This window comes from Mya arenaria, chromosome 16, assembly GCF_026914265.1.
Source record: "Mya arenaria isolate MELC-2E11 chromosome 16, ASM2691426v1".
Taxonomy (NCBI): Eukaryota; Metazoa; Mollusca; class Bivalvia; order Myida; family Myidae; genus Mya; species Mya arenaria.
The window spans coordinates 28,097,110-28,122,443 of record NC_069137.1 but is presented as its reverse complement, the minus strand read 5'-3'; the positions used below and the strand labels follow the sequence as shown (position 1 = coordinate 28,122,443).

Genomic DNA, 25,334 nt, shown 5'->3' with positions numbered 1-25,334 from the left:
GTGTGTTCCATCATTATGGAGTTATCGATGGTACTAGAAGCCGTATAGTATGAGCACAGTCAAAGGTGTGTTCCATCATTATGGAGTTATCGATGGTACAAGAAGCCGTATAGTATGAGCACCGTGAAACGTGTTCCATCATTATGGAGTTATCGATGGTACAAGAAGCCGTATAGTATGAGCACAGTCAAAGGTGTGTTCCATCATTATGGAGTTATCGATGGTACAAGAAGCCGTATAGTATGAGCACAGTCAAAGGTGTGTTCCATCATTATGGAGTTATCGATGGTACAAGAAGCCGTATAGTATGTGCACAGTCAAAGGTGTGTTCCATCATTATGGAGTTATCGATGGTACAAGAAGCCGTATAGTATGAGCACAGTCAAAGGTGTGTTCCATCATTATGGAGTTATCGATGGTACAAGAAGCCGTATAGTATGTGCACAGTCAAAGGTGTGTTCCATCATTATGGAGTTATCGATGGTACTAGAAGCCGTATAGTATGAGCACAGTCAAAGGTGTGTTCCATCATTATGGTGTTATCGATGGAACAAGAAGCCGTATAGTATGAGCACAGTCAAAGGTGTGTTCCATCATTATGGAGTTATCGATGGTACTAGAAGCCGTATAGTATGAGCACAGTCAAAGGTGTGTTCCATCATTATGGAGTTATCGATGGTACAAGAAGCCGTATAGTATGAGCACAGTCAAAGGTGTGTTCCATCATTATGGAGTTATCGATGGTACAAGAAGCCGTATAGTATGAGCACCGTCAAAGGTGTGTTCCATCATTATGGAGTTATCGATGGTACAAGAAGCCGTATAGTATGAGCACAGTCAAAGGTGTGTTCCATCATTATAGAGTTATCGATGGTACTAGAAGCCGTATAGTATGAGCACAGTCAAAGGTGTGTTCCATCATTATGGAGTTATCGATGGTACTAGAAGCCGTACAGTATGTGCACAGTCAAAGGTGTGTTCCATCATTATGGTGTTATCGATGGTACAAGAAGCCGTATAGTATGAGCACAGTCAAAGGTGTGTTCCATCATTATGGAGTTATCGATGGTACAAGAAGCCGTATAGTATGAGCACAGTCAAAGGTGTGTTCCATCATTATGGAGTTATCGATGGTACTAGAAGCCGTATAGTATGAGCACAGTCAAAGGTGTGTTCCATCATTATGGAGTTATCGATGGTACAAGAAGCCGTATAGTATGAGCACAGTCAAAGGTGTGTTCCATCATTATGGAGTTATCGATGGTACAAGAAGCCGTATAGTATGAGCACAGTCAAAGGTGTGTTCCATCATTATGGAGTTATCGATGGTACAAGAAGCCGTATAGTATGAGCACAGTCAAAGGTGTGTTCCATCATTATGGTGTTATCGATGGTACTAGAAGCCGTATAGTATGAGCACAGTCAAAGGTGTGTTCCATCATTATGGAGTTATCGATGGTACAAGAAGCCGTATAGTATGAGCACAGTCAAAGGTGTGTTCCATCATTATGGAGTTATTGATGGTACAAGAAGCCGTATAGTATGAGCACAGTCAAAGGTGTGTTCCATCATTATGGAGTTATCGATGGTACTAGAAGCCGTATAGTATGAGCACAGTCAAAGGTGTGTTCCATCATTATGGAGTTATCGATGGTACTAGAAGCCGTATAGTATGAGCACAGTCAAAGGTGTGTTCCATCATTATGGTGTTATCGATGGTACTAGAAGCCGTATAGTATGAGCACAGTCAAAGGTGTGTTCCATCATTATGGTGTTATCGATGGAACAAGAAGCCGTATAGTATGAGCACAGTCAAAGGTGTGTTCCATCATTATGGAGTTATCGATGGTACAAGAAGCCGTATAGTATGAGCACAGTCAAAGGTGTGTTCCATCATTATGGAGTTATCGATGGAACAAGAAGCCGTATAGTATGAGCACAGTCAAAGGTGTGTTCCATCATTATGGAGTTATCGATGGTACTAGAAGCCGTATAGTATGAGCACAGTCAAAGGTGTGTTCCATCATTATGGAGTTATCGATGGAACAAGAAGCCGTATAGTATGAGCACAGTCAAAGGTGTGTTCCATCATTATGGAGTTATCGATGGTACAAGAAGCCGTATAGTATGAGCACAGTCAAAGGTGTGTTCCATCATTATGGAGTTATCGATGGTACAAGAAGCCGTATAGTATGAGCACAGTCAAAGGTGTGTTCCATCATTATGGAGTTATTGATGGTACTAGAAGCCGTATAGTATGAGCACAGTCAAAGGTGTGTTCCATCATTATGGAGTTATCGATGGTACAAGAAGCCGTATAGTATGAGCACAGTCAAAGGTGTGTTCCATCATTATGGAGTTATCGATGGTACTAGAAGCCGTATAGTATGAGCACAGTCAAAGGTGTGTTCCATCATTATGGAGTTATCGATGGTACTAGAAGCCGTATAGTATGAGCACAGTCAAAGGTGTGTTCCATCATTATGGAGTTATCGATGGTACAAGAAGCCGTATAGTATGAGCACAGTCAAAGGTGTGTTCCATCATTATGGAGTTATCGATGGTACTAGAAGCCGTATAGTATGAGCACCGTGAAACGTGTTCCATCATTATGGAGTTATCGATGGTACAAGAAGCCGTATAGTATGAGCACAGTCAAAGGTGTGTTCCATCATTATGGAGTTATCGATGGTACAAGAAGCCGTATAGTATGAGCACAGTCAAAGGTGTGTTCCATCATTATGGAGTTATCGATGGAACAAGAAGCCGTATAGTATGAGCAAAGTCAAAGGTGTGTTCCATCATTATGGAGTTATCGATGGTACAAGAAGCCGTATAGTATAAGCACAGTCAAAGGTGTGTTCCATCATTATGGAGTTATCGATGGTACTAGAAGCCGTATAGTATGAGCACCGTCAAAGGTGTGTTCCATCATTATGGAGTTATCGATGGTACAAGAAGCCGTATAGTATGAGCACAGTCAAAGGTGTGTTCCATCATTATGGAATTATCGATGGTACTAGAAGCCGTATAGTATGAGCACAGTCGAAGGTGTGTTCCATCATTATGGAGTTATCGATGGTACAAGAAGCCGTATAGTATGAGCAAAATCAAAGGTGTGTTCCATCATTATGGAGTTATCGATGGTACAAGAAGCCGTATAGTATGAGCACAGTCAAAGGTGTGTTCCATCATTATGGAGTTATCGTTGGTACTAGAAGCCGTATAGTATGAGCACAGTCAAAGGTGTGTTCCATCATTATGGAGTTATCGATGGTACTAGAAGCCGTATAGTATGAGCACAGTCAAAGGTGTGTTCCATCATTATGGAGTTATCGATGGTACTAGAAGCCGTATAGTATGAGCAAAATCAAAGGTGTGTTCCATCATTATGGAGTTATCGATGGTACTAGAAGCCGTATAGTATGAGCACAGTCAAAGGTGTGTTCCATCATTATGGAGTTATCGATGGTACTAGAAGCCGTATAGTATGAGCACAGTCAAAGGTGTGTTCCATCATTATGGAGTTATCGATGGTACAAGAAGCCGTATAGTATGAGCAAAATCAAAGGTGTGTTCCATCATTATGGAGTTATTGATGGTACAAGAAGCCGTATAGTATGAGCACAGTAAAAGGTGTGTTCCATCATTATGGAGTTATCGATGGTACAAGAAGCCGTATAGTATGAGCACAGTCAAAGGTGTGTTCCATCATTATGGAGTTATCGATGGTACAAGAAGCCGTATAGTATGAGCACAGTCAAAGGTGTGTTCCATCATTATGGAGTTATCGATGGTACTAGAAGCCGTACAGTATGTGCACAGTCAAAGGTGTGTTCCATCATTATGGAGTTATCGATGGTACAAGAAGCCGTATAGTATGAGCACAGTCAAAGGTGTGTTCCATCATTATGGAGTTATCGATGGTACTAGAAGCCGTATAGTATGTGCACAGTCAAAGGTGTGTTCCATCATTATGGAGTTATCGATGGTACAAGAAGCCGTATAGTATGAGCACAGTCAAAGGTGTGTTCCATCATTATGGAGTTATCGATGGTACAAGAAGCCGTATAGTATGAGCACAGTCAAAGGTGTGTTCCATCATTATAGAGTTATCGATGGTACTAGAAGCCGTATAGTATGAGCACAGTCAAAGGTGTGTTCCATCATTATGGAGTTATCGATGGTACAAGAAGCCGTATAGTATGAGCACAGTCAAAGGTGTGTTCCATCATTATGGAATTATCGATAGTACAAGAAGCCGTATAGTATGAGCACCGTCAAAGGTGTGTTCCATCATTATGGAGTTATCGATGGTACAAGAAGCCGTATAGTATGAGCACAGTCAAAGGTGTGTTCCATCATTATGGAGTTATCGATGGTACTAGAAGCCGTATAGTATGAGCACAGTCAAAGGTGTGTTCCATCATTATGGAATTATCGATAGTACAAGAAGCCGTATAGTATGAGCACAGTCAAAGGTGTGTTCCATCATTATGGAGTTATCGATGGTACAAGAAGCCGTATAGTATGAGCACAGTCAAAGGTGTGTTCCATCATTATGGAGTTATCGATGGTACTAGAAGCCGTATAGTATGAGCACAGTCAAAGGTGTGTTCCATCATTATGGAGTTATCGATGGTACTAGAAGCCGTATAGTATGAGCACCGTCAAAGGTGTGTTCCATCATTATAGAGTTATCGATGGTACTAGAAGCCGTATAGTATGAGCACAGTCAAAGGTGTGTTCCATCATTATGGAGTTATCGATGGTACTAGAAGCCGTATAGTATGAGCACAGTCAAAGGTGTGTTCCATCATTATGGAGTTATCGATGGTACAAGAAGCCGTATAGTATGAGCACAGTCAAAGGTGTGTTCCATCATTATGGAATTATCGATGGTACAAGAAGCCGTATAGTATGAGCACCGTCAAAGGTGTGTTCCATCATTATGGAATTATCGATGGTACAAGAAGCCGTATAGTATGAGCACAGTCAAAGGTGTGTTCCATCATTATGGAGTTATTGATGGTACAAGAAGCCGTATAGTATGAGCACAGTCAAAGGTGTGTTCCATCATTATGGAGTTATCGATGGTACAAGAAGCCGTATAGTATGAGCACAGTCAAAGGTGTGTTCCATCATTATGGAGTTATCGATGGTACTAGAAGCTGTATAATATGAGCACAGTCAAAGGTGTGTTCCATCATTATGGAGTTATCGATGGTACTAGAAGCCGTATAGTATGAGCACAGTCAAAGGTGTGTTCCATCATTATGGAGTTATCGATGGTACAAGAAGCCGTATAGTATGAGCACCGTGAAAGGTGTGTTCCATCATTATGGAGTTATCGATGGTACAAGAAGCCGTATAGTATGAGCACAGTCAAAGGTGTGTTCCATCATTATGGAGTTATCGATGGTACTAGAAGCCAACCATCGCGCTTGAAGCTGTTTAGCCTGAGTGCCGTGAAACATGGCCCATCATTATGGAGCTATCTATTGTTTAAGAATCCATTTAGTTTGAATACCGTGGGAGCTGTCCCACCATTTTGCCCCACTGCACTAGAATGCAAGAAGACTGTACGGCAATGCATGTAGAATGCATCTTTTTGAAACCGTTAGAAACAGTTTAAGCCATAAAATATTAAATTTGGAATGGATATATGAATATCTGCGATCTGATCTTTGGTCAGCAGTCGTTCATCACTGGTTAAGAGATATTTACCATTCAATTTGAGACATTTATTTATCATATGATTGTTAAAGTTTCAAATTGAATGGTACAATGGATAGTATAATTGTACATTTGAATGAATTCTGTTTTTGAAGTGTTTATGTTAATAATTTCTTGGCTCACGAGTAAGTATTATAATATAAAACAATATTCATTTTACAACTTACCTATCAGCGGTGAAAGTTTCAATGCATCATCTAGCATCGTTGCAAAAGACAAACCATGTGTACGAAATGCCACTATACGATCACATATTCCGTTTGTATTCGCAAAATTCGTTGACGTTTTATCATGTTGTCCTTTTTCCGATATATAATCTGCCAGGTCATCGTTTCGGATTGTTATTTTGTCCAAATCTGTTTTGAAGGCCCTGACGATTTGTTTAATAAAATAACTTCCTTCTAGGCTAGGTGCTGTTGCTGTTTGGTGGCTCATCACAGCGTTAAACTGTAAAACAACTTTATCACCAAACTTGTTATGGAACTTGTCTAAATGACAACCGTCAAGGAACAATATTACTTTGGTTATGTTCGTCAGTACGTTTATTTCATGAATGAGATCATCGTCAGTAAGGAATATTCCTGTATCCAAACGAAATTTGCCATTTCCATGGTGGCCAGAGATCATTAACACGAGCGTGCTAATAGCTAGACTTCTCATCCTTTTGAACGCCTTGTCTAGTTGGCTATGATACGGTTTGTCCGACTTTTGCACTACAACTGTAGTATCGCCTCTGTATAAAATAACGACCATATGAAATAAAAAAATTGTTATAAAAGTAATATATCTGAACAAACTGATAACTAAAGATGCTATCAGAAATTAAAAATTGGTCGTAAATTGATCATTTCTGCTTTTATACTGGTCACCACATATATAAACAAAAGGAAAACCGATATACACGATCATTTCATCGAAATACGTTGTATGCAATGCATTGATATCCTGTTTAGATTTATGAACATGTTTATAAAGCATGTGATAAACATATATAAGATAACACTCCGACCATAAACAAGTTTCTTTTAAAAACTAACCTTAATTTAATCGATCACAACCTATCGGTTTTCCAACGCTATATGCCTTTCAAAAATTCGTTAAGGAATCAGTGTGCGTACAACGCTTCATGACAGTAATTAATTTATAAATGCGAGAAAGTCATTCGATTACTAAGTATTATAATAACCTTTCTCACAAGTTCAAGCGGAGTTGATTGATATCAAACGTTTGTGTTGAGACCAACAACTTCACATCAACTAAGCAGTAGACTTTGACCATAACACTACAAGTACGCTCAAATGCATGTACATACCTAATACCCATGCCTGTTTACTACTACAATAACACTACTAGTACGAATACATAACTGTACATACCTAACACCCATGCCTGTTTACTACTACAATAACACTACTAGTACCAAGACATAACTGTACATTACTAACACCCATGCCTGTTTACTACTACAATAACACTATTAGTAAGAAGACATAACTGTACATTGCTAACACCCATGCCTGTTTACTACTACAATAACACTACTAGTACGAATACATAACTGTACATTTCTAACACCCATGCTTGTTTACTACTACAATAACACTACTAGTACGAATACATAACTGTACATTGCTAACACCCATGCCTGTTTACTACTACAATAACACTACTAGTACGAATACATAACTGTACATTGCTAAAACCCATGCCTGTTTACTACTACAATAACACTACTAGTACGAATACATAACTGTACATTGCTAACACCCATGCCTGTTTACTACTACAATAACACTACTAGTACGAAAACATAACTGTACATTGCTAAAACCCATGCCTGTTTACTGCTACAATAACACTACTAGTACGAAAACATTACTGTACATTGCTAACACCCATGCCTGTTTTCTACTACAATAACACTACTAGAACCATGACATAACTGTACATTGCTAACACCCATGCCTGTTTACTACTACAATAACACTACTAGTACCAAGACATAACTGTACATTGCTAACACCCATGCCTGTTTACTACTACAATAACACTACTAGTACCAAGACATATCTGTACATTTCTAACACCCATGCCTGTTTACTACTACAATAACACTACTAGTACCAAGACATAACTGTACATTGCTAACACCCATGCCTGTTTACTACTACAATAACACTACTAGTACCAAGACATATCTGTACATTTCTAACACCCATGCCAGTTTACTACTACAATAACACTACTAGTACGAAGACATATCTGTACATTTCTTACGCCATGCCTGTCTACTACTACAATAACACTACTAGTACCTAGACATATCTGTACCTTGCTAACACCCATGCCTGTTTACTACTACAATAACACTACTAGTACCAAGACATATCTGTACATTTCTAACACCCATGCCAGTTTACTACTACAATAACACTACTAGTACCAAGACATAACTGTACATTGCTAACACCCATGCCTGTTTACTACTACAATAACACTACTAGTACCAAGACATATCTGTACCTTGCTAACACCCATGCCTGTTTACTACTACAATAACACTACTAGTACGAAAACGTAACTGTGCATTTCTAACGCCCATGCCTGTTTACTACTACAATAACACTACTAGTACCAAGACATATCTGTACATTGCTAACGCACATGCCTGTTTACTACTACAATACCACTACAAGTACGAATACATAACTGTACATTTCTAACACCCATGAATGTTTACTACTACAATAACACTACTAGTACCAAGACATAACTGTACATTACTAACACCCATGCCTGTTTACTAATACAATAACACTACTAGTACGAAAACATAACTGTACATTACTAACACCCATGGCTGTTTACTACTACAATAACACTACTACTACGAATACATAACTGTACATTTCTAACACCCATGCCTGTTTACTACTACAATAACACTACTAGTACGAAAACATAACTGTACATTTATAACACCCATGCCTGTTTACTACTATAATATCACTACCAGTACCAAGACATCAATGTACATTGCTAACAACCATACCTGTTTACTACTACAATAACACTACTAGTACGAAAACATAACTGTACATTTCTAACACCCATGCCTGTTTACTGCTACAATAACACTACTAGTACGAAAACATAACTGTACATTTCTAACACCCATGCCTGTTTACTACTACAATAACACTACTAGTACGAAAACATAACTGTACATTGCTAACACCCATGCCTGTTTACTACTAAAACAACACTACTAGTACGAAAACATAACTGTACATTTCTAACACCCATGCCTGTTTACTACTACAATAACACTACTAGTACCAAGACATATCTGAACATTGCTAACGCCCATGCCTGTTTACTACTACAATAACACTACTAGTACGAATACATAACTGTACATTTCTAACACCCATGAATGTTTACTACTACAATAACACGACTAGTACCAAGACATATCTGTACATTTCTAACACCCATGCCAGTTTACTACTACAATAACACTACTTGTACCATGACATAACTGTACATTGCTAACACCCATGCCTGTTTACTACTACAATAACACTACTAGTACGAATACATAACTGTACATTGCTAACACCCATGCCTGTTTACTACTACAATAACACTACTAGTACGAAAACATAACTGTACATTGCTAACACCCATGCCTGTTTACTACTACAATAACACTACTAGTACCAAGACATAACTGTACATTACTTACGCCCATGCCTGTTTACTACTACAATAACACTACTAGTACCAAGACATATCTGTATATTGCTAACACCCATGCCTGTTTACTACCACAATAACACTACTTGTACCAAGACATATCTGTACATTGCTAACGCCCATGCCTGTTTACTACTTCAATAACACGACTAGTACCAAGACATATCTGTACATTGCTTACACCAATGCCAGTTTACTACTACAATAACACTTCTAGTACCAAGACATATCTGTACATTACTAAAACCCATGCCTGTTTACTACTACAATAACACTACTAGTACGAATACATAACTGTACATTGCTGACACCCATGACTGTTTGCTACTACAATAACACTACTAGTAATAAGACATAACTGTACATTGCTAACACCCATGCATGTTTAATACTACAATAACACTACTAGTACAGAGACATAACTGTACATTGCTAACACCCATGCCTGTTTACTACTACAATAACACTACCAGTACCAAGACATAACTGTACATTGCTAACACGCATGCCTGTTTACTACTAAAATAACACTACTAATACGAATACATAACTGTACATTGCTAACACCCATGCCTGTTTACTACTACAATAACACTACTAGTACGAAGACATAACTGTACATTGCTAACACCCATAGCACTACTAATACCAAGACATAACTGTAGATTGCTAACACCCATGCCTGTTTACTACTACAATAACACTACTAGAACCAAGACATAACTGTACATTGCTAAAACCCATGCCTGTTTACTACTACAATAACACTACTAGTACAAAGACATATCTGTACAATTCTAACACCCATGCCTGTTTACTACTACAATAACACTACTAGAACCAAGACATAAATGTACATTGCTAACACCCATACCTGTTTACTACTACAATAACACTACTAGTACAAAAACATAACTGTACATTGCTTACACCCATGCCTGTTTACTACTACAATAACACTACTAGTACGAATATATAACTGTACTTTGCTTACGTCCCATGCCTGTTTACTACTACAATAACACTACTAGTACGAATACATAACTGTACATTGCTAACACCCAAACCTGTTTACGACTACAACAATACTTCTAGTACGAAGATATAACTGTACATTTCCAACGCCCATGCCTGTTAACTACTACAATAACACTACTAGTACCAAGACATAACAGTACATTTCTAACGCCCATGCCTGTTTACTACTACAATAACACTACTAGTACGTATACATAATTGTACATTGCTAACGCCCATGCCTGTTTACTACTACAATAACACTACTAGTACGAAAACATAACTGTACATTGCCAACACCCATAACACTACTAGTACCAAGACATAACTGTACATTACTAACACCCATGCCTGTTTACTACTACAATAACACTACTAGTACGAAAACATAACTGTACATAGCTAACACCCATGCCTGTTTACTACTACAACAACACTACTAGTACGAATACATAACTGTACATTACTAACACCCATTCCTGTTTACTACTACAATAACACTACTAGTACGAATACAACACTGTACATTACTAACGCCCATGCCTGTTTACCACTACAATAACACTACTAGTACGAAAACATAACTGTAAATTGCTAACACCCATGCCTGTTTACTACTACAATAACACTACTAGTACGAAGACATAACTGTACATTTCTAACACCCATGCCTGTTTACTACTACAATAACACTACTAGTACCAAGACATACCTGTACATTTCTAACACCCATGCCTGTTTACTACTACAATAACACTACTAGTATGAATACATAACTGTACATTGCTTACACCCATGCCTGTTTAATAATACAATAACACTACTAGTACCAAGACATATCTGTACATTGCTAACACCCATGCCTGTTAATTACTACAATAACACTACTAGTACCAAGACAAATCTGTACATTGCTAACACCCATACCTGTTTACTACTACAATAACACTACTAGTACGAAGACATAACTGTACATTACTAACACCCATGCCTGTTTACTACTACAATAACACTACTAGTACGAAGACATAACTGTACATTGCTAACACCCATGCCTGTTTACTACTACAATAACACTACTAGTACGAAAACATAACTGTACATTGCTAACACGCATGCCTGTTTACTACTACAATAACACTACTAGTTCGAATACATAACTGTACATTTCTAACGCCCTTGCCTGTTTACAACTACAATAACACTACTAGTACAAAGACATATATTTACATTGCTAACACCCATGCCTGTTTACTACTACAATAACACTACTAGTACGAATACAACACTGTACATTACTAACACCAATACCTGTTTACTACTACAATAACACTACTAGTACGAAAACATAACTGTACATTGCTAACACCCATGCCTGTTTACTACTACAATAACACTACTAGTACCAAGACATACCTGTACATTTCTAACACCCATGCCTGTTTACTACTACAATAACACTACTAGTACGAAAACATAACTGTACATTTCTAACACCCATGCCTGTTTACTGCTACAATAACACTACTAGTACGAAAACATAACTGTACATTTCTAACACCCATGCCTGTTTACCACTACAACAACACTACTAGTACGAAAACATAACTGTACATTGCTAACACCCATGCCTGTTTACTACTAAAACAACACTACTAGTACGAAAACATAACTGTACATTGCTAACACCCATGCCTGTTTACTACTACAATAACACTACTAGTACGAAAACATAACTATACATTTCTAACACCCATGCCTGTTTACTACTACAATAACACTACTAGTACCAAGACATATCTGAACATTGCTAACGCCCATGCCTGTTTACTACTACAATAACACTACTAGTACGAATACATAACTGTACATTTTTAACACCCATGAATGTTTACTACTACAATAACACGACTAGTACCAAGACATATCTGTACATTTCTAACACCCATGCCAGTTTACTACTACAATAACACTACTTGTATCATGACATAACTGTACATTTCTAACACCCATGCCTGTTTACTACTACAATAACACTACTAGTACGAATACATAACTGTACATTGCTAACACCCATGCCTGTTTACTACTACAATAACACTACTAGTACGAAAACATAACTGTACATTGCTAACACCCATGCATGTTTACTACTACAATAACACTACTAGTACCAAGACATAACTGTACATTACTTACGCCCATGCCTGTTTACAACTACAATAACACTACTAGTACCAAGACATATCTGTATATTGCTAACACCCATGCCTGTTTACTACTACAATAACACTACTTGTACCAAGACATATCTGTACATTGCTAACGCCCATGCCTGTTTACTACTTCAATAACACGACTAATACCAAGACATATCTGTACATTGCTTACACCAATGCCTGTTTACTACTACAATAACACTTCTAGTACCAAGACATATCTGTACATTAATAACACCCATGCCTGTTTACTACTACAATAACACTACTAGTACGAATACATAACTGTACATTGCTGACACCCATGACTGTTTGCTACTACAATAACACTACTAGTAATAAGACATAACTGTACATTGCTAACACCCATGCCTGTTTACTACTACAATAACACTACTAGTACCAAGACATAACTGTACATTGCTAACACCCATGCCTGTTTACTACTACAATAACACTACTAGTCAAATACATAACTGTACATTGCAAAAGCCCATGCCTGTTTACTACTACAATAACACTACTAGTACAAAGACATAACTGTACATTGCTAACACCCATGCCTGTTTACTACTACAATAACACTACTAGTACGAAGAAATAACTGTACATTGCTAACACACATGCCTGTTTACTACTACAATAACACTACTAGTACGAAGACATAACTGTACATGCCTAACACCCATGCCTGTTTACTACTACAATAACACTACTAGTACGAATACATAACTGTACATTGCTAACACCCATGCCTGTTTACTACTACAATAACACTACTAGTACGAATACATAACTGTACATTGCTAACACCCATGCCTGTTTACTACTACAATAACACTACTAGTACGAATACATAACTGTACATTTCTAACACCCATGCTTGTTTACTACTACAATAACACTACTAGTATGAAAACATAACTGTACATTTCTAACACCCATGCCTGTTTACTACTACAATAACACTACTAGTAAGAATACTTAACTGTATATTTCTAACACCCATGCCTGTTTACTACTACAATAACACTACAAGTACGAAGACATAACTGTACATTGCTAAAACCCATGCCTGTTTACTACTACAATAACACTGCTAGTACGAATACATAACTGTACATTGCTAACACCCATGCCTGTTTACTACTACAATAACACTGCTAGTACAAAGACATAACTGTATATTTCTAACACCCATGCCTGTTTACTACTACAATAACACTACAAGTACGAAGACATAACTGTACATTGCTAAAACCCATGCCTGTTTACTACTACAATAACACTGCTAGTACGAATACATAACTGTACATTGCTAACACCCATGCCTGTTTACTACTACAATAACACTACTAGTACCAAGACATTACTGTACATTACTAACACCCATGCCTGTTTACTACTACAATAACACTACTAGTACGAAGACATAACTGTACATTGCTAACACCCATGCCTGTTTACTACTACAATAACACTACTAGTACGAAGACATAACTGTACATTGCTAACACCCATGCCTGTTTACTACTACAATAACACTACTAGTCAAATACATAACTGTACATTGCAAAAGCCCATGCCTGTTTACTACTACAATAACACTACTAGTACAAAGACATAACTGTACATTGCTAACACCCATGCCTGTTTTCTACTACAATAACACTACTAGTACGAAGAAATAACTGTACATTGCTAACACACATGCCTGTTTACTACTACAATAACACTACTAGTACGAAGACATAACTGTACATGCCTAACACCCATGCCTGTTTACTACTACAATAACACTACTAGTACGAATACATAACTGTACATTGCTAACACCCATGCCTGTTTACTACTACAATAACACTACTAGTACGAAGACATAACTGTACATTACTAACACCCATACCTGTTTACTACTACAATAACACTATTAGTACGAATACATAACTGTACATTGCTAACACCCACACCTGTTTACTACTACAATTAAACTACTAGTACGAATACATAACAGTACATTTCTAACACCCATGCTTGTTTACTACTACAATAACACTACTAGTATGAAAACATAATTGTACATTTCTAACACCCATGCCTGTTTACTACTACAATAACACTACTAGTACGAAGACATAACTGTATATTTCTAACACCCATGCCTGTTTACTACTACAATAACACTACAAGTACGAAGACATAACTGTACATTGCTAAAACCCATGCCTGTTTACTACTACAATAACACTGCTAGTACGAATACATAACTGTACATTGCTAAAACCCATGCCTGTTTACTACTACAATAACACTACTAGTACCAAGACATTACTGTACATTACTAACACCCATGCCTGTTTACTACTACAATAACACTACTAGTACGAAGACATAACTGTACATTGCTAAAGCCCTTGCCTGTTAACTACTACAATAACACTACTAGTACGAAGACATAACTGTACATTGCTAACACCCATGCCTGTTTACTACTACAATAACACTACTTGTACGAATACATAACTGTACATAACTAACACCCATGCCTGTTTACTACAATAACACTACTAGTACCAAAACATAACTGTACATTGCTATCACCGCTGCCTGTTAACTATAACAATAACACTACTAGTACGAAAACATAACTGTACATTGCTAACACCCATAGCACTACTAATACCAAGACATAACTGTAGATTGCTAACACCCATGCCTGTTTACTACTACAATAACACTACTAGAACCAAGACATAACTGTACATTGCTAAAACCCATGCCTGTTTACTACTACAATAACACTACTAGTACAAAGACATATCTGTACAATTCTAACACCCATGCCTGTTTACTACTACAATAACACTACGTGTACCAAGACATAAATGTACATTGCTAACACCCATACCTGTCTACTACTACAATAACACTACTAGTACAAAAACATAACTGTACATTGCTTACACCCATGCCTGTTTACTACTACAATAACACTACTAGTACGAATATATAACTGTACTTTGCTTACGCCCATGCCTGTTTACTACTACAATAACACTACTAGTACGAATACATAACTGTACATTGCTAACACCCAAACCTGTTTACGACTACAACAATACTTCTAGTACGAAGATATAACTGTACATTTCCAACGCCCATGCCTGTTAACTACTACAATAACACTACTAGTACCAAGACATAACAGTACATTTCTAACGCCCATGCCTGTTTACTACTACAATAACACTACTAGTACGTATACATAATTGTACATTGCTAACGCCCATGCATGTTTACTACTACAATAACACTACTAGTACGAAAACATAACTGTACATTGCCAACACCCATAACACTACTAGTACCAAGACATAACTGTACATTACTAACACCCATGCCTGTTTACTACTACAATAACACTACTAGTACGAAAACATAACTGTACATAGCTAACACCCATGCCTGTTTACTACTACAACAACACTACTAGTACGAATACATAACTGTACATTACTAACACCCATGCCTGTTTACTACTACAATAACACTACTAGTACGAATACAACACTGTACATTACTAACGCCCATGCCTGTTTACCACTACAATAACACTACTAGTACGAAAACATAACTGTAAATTGCTTACACCCATGCCTGTTTACTACTACAATAACACTACTAGTACCAAGACATACCTGTACATTTCTAACACCCATGCCTGTTTACTACTACAATAACACTACTAGTATGAATACATAACTGTACATTGCTAACACCCATGCCTGTTTACTAATACAATAACACTACTAGTACGAAAATATAACTGTACATTGCTAACGCCCATGCCTGGTTACTACTACAATAACACTACTGGTACCAAGACATAACTGTACATTGCTAACGCCCATGCCTGTTTACTACTACAATAACACTACTAGTACGAAGAAATAACTGTACATTGCTAACACCCATGCCTGTTTACTACTACAATAACACTACTAGTACGAAGACATAACTGTACATTGCTAACACCCATGCCTGTTTACTACTACAATAACACTACTAGTACGACTACATAACTGTACATTGCTAACGCCCATGCCTGTTTACTACTTCAATAACACTACTAGTACGAATACATAACTGTACATTTCTAACACCCATGCTTGTTTATTACTACAATAACACTACTAGTACGAAGTCATAACTAACACCCATGTCTGTTTACTACTACAATAACACTACTAGTACCAAGACATAACTGTACATTGCTAACGCCCATGCCTGTTTACTACTACAATAACAATACTAGTACGAAGACATAGCTGTACATTGTTAACACCCAAGCCTTTTTACTACTACAATAACACTACTAGTACCAAGACATAACTGTACATTGCTAACACCCATACCTGTTTACTACTACAATAACACTACTAGTACCAAGACATAACTGTACATTGCTAACCCTAGTACGAGACATAATGTACATTGCTACGCCCATGCTTTACTACTACAATAACACTACTAGTACGAATACATAACTGTACATTGCTAACACCCATGCCTGTTTACTACTACAATAACACTACTAGTACAAATGATAATAACTGTACATTACTAACACCCATGCCTGTTTACTACTACAATAACACTACTAGTACGAATACATAACTGTACATTGCTAACACCCATGCCTGTTTACTACTACAATAACACTACTAGTACCAAGACATAACTGTACATTGTTAACACCCATGCCTGTTTACTACTACAATAACACTAATAGTACCAAGACATAACTGTACATTTCTAACGCCCATGCCTGTATACTTCTACAATAACACTACTAGTACGAATACATATTTGTACATTTCTTACGCCCATGCCTGTTTACTACTACAATAACACTACTAGTACGAATACATAACTGTACATTGCTAACGCCCATGCCTGTTTACTACTAAAACAACACTACTAGTACCAAGACATAACTGTACATTTCTAACACCCATGCCTGTTTACTACTACAATAACACTACTAGTACGTATACCTAACTGTACATTGCTAACACTAGTACGAAGACATAACTGTACATTGCTAACGCCCATACCTGTTTACTACTACAAGAACACTACTAGTACGAATACATAACTGTACATTGCTAACGCCCATGCCTGTTTACTACTACAAAAACACTACTAGTACAAAGACATAACTGTACATTGCTAACGCCCATGCCTGTTTACTACTACAATAACACTACTAGTACGAAGTCATAACTAACACCCATGTCTGTTTACTACTACAATAACACTACTAGTACGAATACATAACTGTACATTACTAACACCCATACCTGTTTACTACTACAATAACACTACTAGTACGAATACATAACTGTACATTACTAACACCCATACCTGTTTACTACTACAATAACACTACTAGTACCAAGACATAACTGTACATTGCTAACACCCATACCTGTTTACTACTACAATAACACTACTAGTACGAATACATAACTGTACATTGTTAACACCCATGTCTGTTTACTACTACAATAACACTACTAGTACGAAGACATAACTGTACATTACTATCACCCATACCTGTTTACTACTACAATAACACTACTAATCAAATACATAACTGTACATTGCTAAAGCCCATGCCTGTTTACTACTACAATAACACTACTAGTACGAAGACATAACTAACACCCATGTCTGTTTACTACTACAAAACACTACTAGTACGAATACATAACTGTAAATTGCTAACGCCCATGCCTGTTTACTACTACAATAACACTACTAGTACGAATACATAACTGTACATTTCTAACACCCATGCCTGTTTACTACTACAATAACACTACTAGTACGAATACATAACTGTACATTGCTAACACCCATACCTGTTTACTACTACAATAACACTACTAGTACGAATACATAACTGTACATTGCTAACGCCCATGCCTGTTTACTACTACAATAACACTACTAGTACGAATACATAACTGTACATTTCTAACACCCATGCCTGTTTACTACTACAATAACACTACTAGTACGAATACATAACTGTACATTGCTAACACCCATGCCTGTTTACTACTACAATAACACTACTAGTACGAAGACATAACTGTACATTGCTAACACCAATACCATTTACTACTTCAATAACACTACTAGTACGAATACATAACTGTACATTGCTAACACCCATGCCTGTGTACTACTACAATAACACTACTAGTATGAAAACATAACTGTACATTTCTAACGCCCATGCCTGTTTACTACTACAATAACACTACTAGTACCAAGACATAACTGTACATTGCTAACACCAATGCCTGTTTACTACTACAATAACACTACTAGTACGAAGACATGACTTTACATTGCTAAAACCCATGCCTGTTTACTACTACAATAACACTACTAGTACAAAGACATATCTGTACATTTCTAACACCCATGCCTGTTTACTACTACAATAACACTACTAGTACCAAGACATAAATGTACATTGCTAACACCCATGCCTGTTTACTACTACTATAACACTACTAGTACAAAAACATAACTGTACATTGCTTACACCCATGCCTGTTTACTACTACAATAACACTACTAGTACGAATACATAACTGTACTTTGCTTACGCCCATGCCTGTTAACTACTACAATAACACTATTAGTACGAATACATAACTGTACATTGCTAACACCCAAACCTGTTTACGACTACAACAACACTTCTAGTACGAAGACATAACTGTACATTTCCAACGCCCATGCCTGTTAACTACTACAATAACACTACTAGTACCAAGACATAACTGTACATTTCTAACGCCCATGCCTGTTTACTACTACAATAACACTACTAGTACGTATACATAATTGTACATTGCTAACGCCCATGCCTGTTTACTACTACAATAACACTACTAGTACGAAAACATAACTGTACATTGCCAACACCCATAACACTACTAGTACGAAGACATAACTGTACATTACTAACACCCATGCCTGTTTACTACTACAATAACACTACTAGTACGAAAACATAACTGTATATTGCTAACACCCATAATACTACTAGTACCAAGACATAACTGTACATTTCTAACACCCATGCCTGTTTACTACTACAATAACACTACTAGTACCAAGACATAACTGTACATTGCTAACACCCATAACACTACTTGTACCAAGACATAACTGTACATTGCTAACACCCATGCCTGTTTACTACTACAATAACACTACTAGTACGAAAACATAACTGTATATTGCTAACACCCATAATACTACTAGTACCAAGACATAACTGTACATTTCTAACACCCATGCCAGTTTACTACTACAATAACACTACTAGTACGAAGACATAACTGTACATTGCTAACACCCATAACACTACTAGTACCAAGACATAACTGTACATTGCTAACACCCATACCTGTTTACTACTACAATAGCACTACTAGTACCAAGACATATCTGTACATTACTAACACCCATGCCTGTTTACTACTACAATAGCACTACTAGTACCAAGACATAACTGTACATTGCTAACACCCATGCCTGTTTACTACTAAAACAACACTACTAGTACCAAGACATATCTGTACATTACTAACACCCATGCCTGTTTACTACTACAATAGCACTACTAGTACGAAGACATATCTGTACATTGCTGACACCCATGCCTGTTTACTACTAAAACAACACTACTAGTACCAAGACATAACTGTACATTGCTAACACCCATGCCTGTTTACTACTACAATAACACTACTAGTACAAAGACATAACTGTACATTGCTGACACCCATGCCTGTTTACTACTAAAACAACACTACTAGTACGAATACATAACTGTACATTTCTAACACCCATACCTGTTTACTACTACAATAACACTACTAGTACCAAGACATATCTGTACATTGCTAACACCCATGCCTGTTTACTACTACAATAACACTACTAGTACCAAGACATATCTGTACATTGCTAACACCCATGCCTGTTTACTACTACAAACAACACTACTAGTACCAAGACATAACTGTACATTGCTAACACCCATGCCTGTTTACTACTACAATAACACTACTAGTACCAAGACATATCTGTACATTGCTAACACCCATGCCTGTTTACTACTACAATAACACTACTAGTACCAAGACATAACTGTACATTGCTAACACCCATGCCTGTTTACTACTAAAACACTACTAGTACCAAGACATATCTGTACATTACTAACACCCATTGCCTGTTTACTACTACAATACACTACTAGTACCAAGACATATCTGTACATTGCTAACACCCATACCTGTTTACTACTACAATAACACTACTAGTACCAAGACATGACTGTACATTGCTAACACCCATGCCTGTTTACTACTACCAATAACACTACTAGTACCAAGACATAACTGTACATTGCTAACACCCATGCCTGTTTACTACTACAATAACACTACTAGTACCAAGACATAACTGTACATTACTAACACCCATGCCTGTTTACTACTACAATAACACTACTAGTACCAAGACATAACTGTACATTGCTAACACCCATACCTGTTTACTACTACAATAACACTACTAGTACCAAGACATAACTGTACATTGCTAACACCCATGCCTGTTTACTACTACAATAACACTACTAGTACCAAGACATAACTGTACATTGCTAACACCCATGTCTGTTTACTACTACAATAACACTACTAGTACGAAAACATTACTGTACATTGCTAACACCCATGCCTGTTTACTACTACAATAACACTTCTAGTACGAATACATAACTGTACATTACTAACACCCATGCCTGTTTACTACTACAATAACACTACTAGTACGAATACAACACTGTACATTACTAACCCCCATACCTGTTTACTACTACAATAACACTACTAGTATGAAAACATAACTGTACATTTCTAACACCCATGCCTGTTTACTACTACAATAACACTACTAGTACCAAGACATAACTGTACATTTCTAACACCCATGCCTGTTTACTACTACAATAACACTACTAGTATGAATACTTAACAGAACATTGCTAACACCCATGCCTGTTTACTACTACAATAACACTACTAGTACGCAAACATAACTGTACATTGCTAACGCCCATGCCTGTTTACTACTACAATAACACTACTAGTACCAAGACATAACTGTACATTTCTAACGCCCATGCCTGTTTACTACTACAATAACACTACTAGTACGAAGACATAACTGTACATTGCTAACACCCATGCCTGTTTACTACTACAATAACACTACTAGTACGAATACATAACTGTACATTGCTAACACCCATGCCTGTTTACTGCTACAATAACATTACTAGTACGAATACATAACTGTGCATTGCTAACGCCCATGCCTGTGTACTACTTCAATAACACTACTAGTACGAATACATAACTGTACATTTCTAACACCCATGCTTGTTAATTACTACAATAACACTACTAGTACGAAGACATAACTGTACATTTCTAACGCCCATGCCTGTTTACTACTACAATAACACTACTAGTACGAAGACATATCTGTACATTGCTAACACCCATGCCTGTTTACTACTACAATAACACTACTAGTACCAAGACATAACTGTACATTACTAACACCCATGCCTGTTTCCAACTACAATAACACTACTAGTACGAATACATAACTGTACATTGCTAACGCCCATGCCTGTTTACTACTACAATAACACTACTAGTACGAATACATAACTGTTCATTTATAACACCCATGCTTGTTTACTACTACAATAACACTACTAGTACGAAGACATAACTGTACATTGCTAACGCCCATGCCTGTTTACTACTACAATAACACTACTAGTACGAAGACATAACTGTACAATGCTAACACCCATGTCTGTTTACTACTACAATAGCACTACTAGTACGAATACATAACTGTTCATTTATAACACCCATGCTTGTTTACTACTACAATAACACTACTAGTACGAAGACATAACTGTACAATGCTAACACCCATGCCTGTTTACTACTACAATAACACTACTAGTACGAAGACATAACTGTACAATGCTAACACCCATGCCTGTTTACTACTACAATAACACTACTAGTACGAAGACATAACTGTACAATGCTAACACCCATGCCTGTTTACTACTACAATAACACTACTAGTACCAAGACATAACTGTACATTGCTAACACCCATGCCTGTGTACTACTACAATAACACTACTAGTATGAATACATAACTGTACAGTTCTAACGCCAATGCCTGTTTACTATTACAATAACACTACTAGTACCAAGACATAACTGTACATTGCTAACACCAATGCCTGTTTACTACTACAATAACACTACTAGTACGAAGACATGACTTTACATTGCTAAAACCCATGCCTGTTGACTACTACAATAACACTACTAGTACAAAGACATATCTGTACATTTCTTACGCCCAGGCCTGTTTACTACTACAATAACACTACTAGTACGAATACATAACTGTACATTGCTAACGCCCATGCCTGTTTACTACTACAATAACACTACTAGTACGAAAACATAACTGTACATTGCCAACACCCATAACACTACTAGTACCAAGACATAACTGTACATTACTAACACCCATGCCTGTTTACTACTACAATAACACTACTAGTACGAAAACATAACTGTATATTGCTAACACCCATAATACTACTAGTACCAAGACATAACTGTACATTTCTAACACCCATGCCTGTTTACTACTACAATAAAACTACTAGTACCAAGACATAACTGTGCATTGCTAACACCCATAACATTACTAGTACCAAGACATAACTGTACATTGCTAACACCCATACCTGTTTACTACTACAATAGCACTACTAGTACAAAGACATATCTGTACATTACTAACACCCATGCCTGTTTACTACTACAATAACACTACTAGTACAAAGACATATCTGTACATTACTAACACCCATGCCTGTTTACTACTACAATAGCACTACTAGTACCAAGACATAACTGTACATTGCTAACACCCATGCCTGTTTACTACTACAATAGCACTACTAGTACCAAGACATATCTGTACATTACTAACACCCATGCCTGTTTACTACTACAATAACACTACTAGTACCAAGACATATCTGTACATTGCTAACACCCATGCCTGTTTACTACTACAATAGCACTACTAGTACCAAGACATAACTGTACATTGCTAACACCCATGCCTGTTTACTACTACAATAACACTACTAGTACCAAGACATAACTGTACATTGCTAACACCCATGCCTGTTTACTACTACAATAACACTACTAGTACCAAGACATATCTGTACATTGCTAACACCCATGCCTGTTTACTACTACAATAGCACTACTAGTACCAAGACATAACTGTACATTGCTAACACCCATGCCTGTTTACTACTACAATAACACTACTAGTACGAATACATAACTGTACATTGCTAACGCCCATGCCTGTTAACTACTACAATAACACTACTAGTACGAATACATAACTGTACATTGCTAACGCCCATGCCTGTTTACTACTACAATAGCACTACTAGTACCAAGACATAACTGTACATTGCTAACACCCATGCCTGTTTACTACTACAATAACACTACTAGTACCAAGACATAACTGTACATTGCTAACACCCATGCCTGTTTACTACTACAATAACACTACTAGTACGAATACATAACTGTACATTGCTAACACCCATGCCTGTTTACTACTACAATAACACTACTAGAACCATGACATAACTGTACATTGCTAACACCCATGCATGTTTACTACTACAATAACACTACAAGTACGAAGACATAACTGTACATTGCTAACACCCATGCCTGTTTACTACTACAATAGCACTACTAGTACCAAGACATATCTGTACATTGCTAACGCCCATGCCTGTTTACTACTACAACAACACTACTAGTACCAAGACATATCTGTACATTGCTAACACCCATGCCTGTTTACTACTACAATAACACTACTAGTACGAATACATAACTGTACATTTCTAACACCCATACCTGTTTACTACTACAACAACACTACTAGAACCATGACATAACTGTACATTGCTAACACCCATGCCTGTTTACTACTACAATAGCACTACTAGTACCAAGACATAACTGTACATTGCTAACACCCATGCCTGTTTACTACTACAATAACACTACTAGTACGAATACATAACTGTACATTGCTAACGCCCATGCCTGTTTACTACTAAAACAACACTACTAGTACCAAGACATAACTGTACATTGCTAACACCCATGCCTGTTTACTACTACAATAACACTACTAGTACCAAGACATAACTGTACATTGCTAACACCCATGCCTGTTTACTACTACAATAACACTACTAGTACCAAGACATAACTGTACATTGCTAACGCCCATGCCTGTTTACTACTACAATAACACTACTAGTACCAAGACATAACTGTA

General features: G+C 37.1%; 1 protein-coding gene across 4 annotated transcripts in view; it reads right to left on the bottom strand.

Annotated features, from left to right (window-relative positions):
- The window catches only part of LOC128222591 (uncharacterized), a 91,905-nt gene that overhangs the window by 22,217 nt on the left and 44,354 nt on the right, over positions 1-25,334 (bottom strand). For all 4 annotated transcript variants that reach the window (XM_052931681.1, XM_052931682.1, XM_052931679.1 and 1 more), the window contains exon 12: positions 5,904-6,469. In XM_052931681.1, the coding sequence (XP_052787641.1) occupies positions 5,904-6,469 (566 nt within the window). The remainder of the gene's footprint in view (positions 1-5,903; positions 6,470-25,334) is intronic.